Genomic DNA, 4,184 nt, shown 5'->3' on the forward strand with positions numbered 1-4,184 from the left:
TGGAAGTATAGTGACTTGAATGTGGAAGTCTTGGAAAACCACTGTCTGGTGAACATGTTTTTTACCAGCCAGAGCACTTCGTTATCAGGAGCTAGCTGCAAAAATTGGATGGCGCTTCATCTGATATGATAGAAAACCTCCTGGAGGTAGCAAACAGAGTACATGTGGCTCGATCCAAGACTGAGGCTAAAGGGACCAACAGCGAAGAAGAGTGCAGTGTTGCCCTTCAGGCCTAAGCTCTCTAGCAGGCCCATTTAATGGGGGAGGCAGTGGTCTTCTCAGGGCGAGGAGTTGGAGGGTCCCCTAAAGACAATTGACATGCTGAAAGTATCTTGGTAGGTCTTAAGCACAGTTGAAATCTCCTAACAAAATAAGGAGCGAATCTGCGTTATCTGTCTTCAGCCAACATAATCAAGTCAGCTAGAGTTTGTAATGCATTGTTTATTCAAGTTTTGGAGGAATATACATTGCAAATAGAATGAATGAGGAAAACTCTCGTGGAGAATAAAATGGTTTGCAACTGATAATTAATGTCTCTAAGTCCACATCACAGAATTTCTTTAGTGTGGTTACATTTTTACACCATCGGTTGTTGATATAAAAGCAGAGACGCCCTTCCTTTCTTTTTACCGGATGTTTCTGCAATTCTGTCCGCCCTCTGTATCTGAAATCCTGGGAAATGCAAGCTGCTATCATCAACTGACTCATTTAGCCAGGTTTCAGTAAAGAAGAGGGCGGCTGAGTAGTAAAAATCAGAGTTGCATGTGTTTAAAAGAAATATTTCATCCATCTTATTAGCAAAAGAGAGAGCTGCCACTTCCTTGATGACAATCTCCTCTGCATTTATAAAGATGGGGCGGGGGGGTATAGTCACAGAAAGCTGCCCATTAAAAAAACATTGCTTGATGCTTAACAGTTTGGCATGGAAATGAGTATTTTGTATTATATCAGCAGAAAGCATTGTAAAAGAAATCCACTTTCTATACAAAAAAGGAAACCTGTGCAGTTTTTAAATTTTTCTTTCAAAGCTCTTCTCACACTTCCTTTATTGATATGGTTTCTCCAGTGTATGGATCCTTCTATGCCAAGCAAGAGTGGAACTCATGGCAAAGCTCTTCCCACACTCCATGCATTGATATGGCTTCTCCCCTGTGTGGATTCTTTTGTGGGAGATAAAATCACAATTCCACCTAAAACCCTTTCCACATTCCACACATTTATATGGCATCTCTCCTATGTGGATCCTCTTGTGGGAATTAAGACTACTGCTATAAGTAAAGGTCTTTCCACACTCCATGCATTGATATGGCTTCTCTCCTGTGTGGATCCTCTTGTGGGAATTAAGATTACTGCTCTTAGTAAAGGTCTTTCCGCACTCCATGCATTTATAAGGTCTTTTTCCTTTGTGATTCCTATGATGGATTGTAAGAGAGTAATTACAAGAGAAGGACTTTCCACATTCCGGGCATTGATATGGCATCTCTCCAGTGTGGATCCACTTATGGGAACTGAGACTACTGCTACAGGTAAAGCTCTTTCCACATTCCATGCATTGATATGGCTTCTCTCCAGTGTGGATCCTTTTGTGGGAATTAAGATTACTGCTACGAGTAAAGGTCTTTCCACACTCCATGCATTTATAAGGTCTTTTTTCTTTGTGATTCTTATGATGGCTTGTAAGAGAGTAATTACAAGAGAAGGACTTTCCACATTCCATGCATTGATATGGCTTCTCTCCAGTGTGGACCCTCTTATGGGTATTGAGATGACTGTTACAAGTAAAGGTCTTTCCACATTCCAGGCACTGATATGGCTTTTCTCCAGTGTGGATCCTCTTATGGTAATTGAGACCACTGTGACCAGTAAAGGACTTTCCACATTCCATGCATTGATATGGCTTCTCTCCAGTGTGGACCCTCTTATGGGTATTGAGATGACTGTTACAAGTAAAGGTCTTTCCACATTCCAGGCACTGATATGGCTTTTCTCCAGTGTGGATCCTCTTATGGTAATTGAGACCACTGTGACCAGTAAAGGTCTTTCCACACTCCATGCATTTATAAAGTCTTTCTCCTTTGTGATTTCTTTCATGACTTCTAAAAGAGTAATCATTACAGGAGGTCTTTCCACACTCCCTGGAGTTATATGTTTTCTCTTCTAAATGTGTCTTTTTATGGGAAATAAGATGATCAGATTTATTAAAGCTCTTTCCACACTCCATGCATTTATATAGTTCTTCTCCCATATCAATGCTTGTATGGTAATGAAGCCAACTGACCCTCGGAAAGCCTTTTTTCATTCCACCTTGTGATTGCTTTCTTTCATCACTCTTTGGCTGTATCTGATCTAGAAACTTCCCTTTTCCCTGTTTTGAATGGATCATTTGGCATTCTTCCTTGCAATTCTTATTTTCTTGCCCATTAAAGCCTTGAAAAAGAAAAATGAAAACTGTAGCAAGAATAGGGGAACAATCAAACCTTTTCTTCCTGATCTAATCTTTGACCTGGGACTATTCCATGGTGCCACAAACTCCCTAAGTGCATTGGACACTGCTGGGTTAGCAACATATCCACCCAGTCCAGAACTTCAATGAAAGTCTCATCCCCACTTGTCTGCAGAGCAGAATGTTTCAAAGCCAAGGGGAATTCCTGGATGGCAATAGCTCCCCACCCTCAACTTAGGCTAATATTAAACTCTGTACACAAGTGGGCACATCTCTAGGAAGGGAACATCCCTCTCAGGGCTAAATCCAGTCCTGCTTATAGCAGCTCACACCCATCGGGGAACCAATGACAGGCTCAGGAGTGGATACTGAACCCCTGGTAGGCAGGACCTTTGCTCAAGAGAGGCCACACCATTCCTGCATACAGCCTGTCCCTCACATTCTGGCTAATATCTTCTATGGCATGGAAATGAATATTTTGTATTTTATGAGCAGAAAGCGGGTTTTTTTTAAAAAACAAACCAACAAACCATTTCCTTTATGTAAAAAGGAAGGCAAGGCAGTTTTCCAATTTTTCTTCCAATAAATTTCCTTCTTCCATAAAGTCAGTTTGGTCAAACGGTTAAGGCACCAGGCTAGAAACTGGGTGACTGGGAGTACTAGTTCTGCGTTAGGCATGAATGCTGGCTGGGTGACTTTGGGCCAGTCTCCCTCAGCTCAACCCAGGTCACAAGGTTCTTGTTGTGGGGAAAACAGCAGGAGGAAGGAATATTGGGGTTTGTTCGCTAGCTTTATTATTTACAAAAAATAAAGGCAGAGTATCAATGTTTTTATCAGAAATATCATCTAAACCCCCCCACACCCCATGACTTCTCTATGTTTCCGAGCACAGACAGGGATTCTTACCCAGAGAAGCCAGATTCCTGGAATTCTCCAGCATGACTTCTCCGTGGAGAGCTTTTTGGGCAGGGTCCAGCTGAGACCACTCCTCCATGGAGAAATACACAGCCACTTCCTCAAAAGACACAACATTCTGAAAAAGAAAAGAAATTTCCCTATTAACAGATAATCCCAAGAATAATTTGAGGTTTTTCTTCCATTAATTCTAGGAAAGAGATCCAGTGAACAAAATGGGCATCCTCTGCAGAATTCAGAGTGAGATCTCACCGCTTTTGACTGATGACATAACTGAAGCAGATTGGATCTAGTTGGCGGTATTTGGAATGCCTTTCAGCATAGCCAACTAAAATAGTTTTCTTGGTCACTTGGTAGTTGGGTCTTAAATCCACTTAGTATCTATGGAGATTCTCAATCACCAGATCACAGTTGTCCCAAAGATGATTTCAAAAGGCAAAATAAGGATTTTTTTATAATGGTATGTGAGAATGACCCTGGGAGAAAGAAGGAACAGCCCCAATGCTCACAACTGTCTGGTCAGGAGGAGAAAGCATCTCACAAAGGATCCCCCCAGAAGAGAGAGGGTAGACTAAGCTGAGCATGAATGTTCAATGACCGGATGTCAAATTTATATTGCTTAGAAACAGCAATTTTATACATTGAACTCTAGAACAAAATGAAATCCATCCAAGATTCATGGACCTTTCCCGACGTTTCTCCTCTTTACCTGAAGTAGAGGTTCAGCCAATCCTTCAGCTCCACCACAAAGAGATGACTCTACAAATTCCACAGACAGCTTTCCACTCTCTGTGAGACAGAGAAAAATGGGGGAAGGAGATTTGTT

At 41.6% G+C, this 4,184-nt stretch overlaps 1 protein-coding gene across 1 annotated transcript; it reads right to left on the bottom strand.

Annotated features, from left to right (window-relative positions):
• Nucleotides 1-1,045: 1,045 nt before the first annotated feature.
• Nucleotides 1,046-3,894, bottom strand: LOC107301547 (zinc finger protein 501-like). The gene is made up of 5 exons (XM_029287129.1): nucleotides 3,868-3,894; nucleotides 3,350-3,476; nucleotides 1,479-2,427; nucleotides 1,146-1,394; nucleotides 1,046-1,079 (listed from the first exon to the last, which is right to left on the bottom strand). Exons 1-5 carry the CDS (start codon nucleotides 3,892-3,894, stop codon nucleotides 1,046-1,048), a joined length of 1,386 nt encoding a protein of 461 aa, XP_029142962.1.
• Between the last annotated feature and the right edge of the window lie 290 nt (nucleotides 3,895-4,184).

Source organism: Protobothrops mucrosquamatus, unplaced genomic scaffold (assembly GCF_001527695.2).
Source record: "Protobothrops mucrosquamatus isolate PMUCROS unplaced genomic scaffold, P.Mucros_1.0 scaffold14311, whole genome shotgun sequence".
NCBI lineage: Eukaryota > Metazoa > Chordata > Lepidosauria > Squamata > Viperidae > Protobothrops > Protobothrops mucrosquamatus.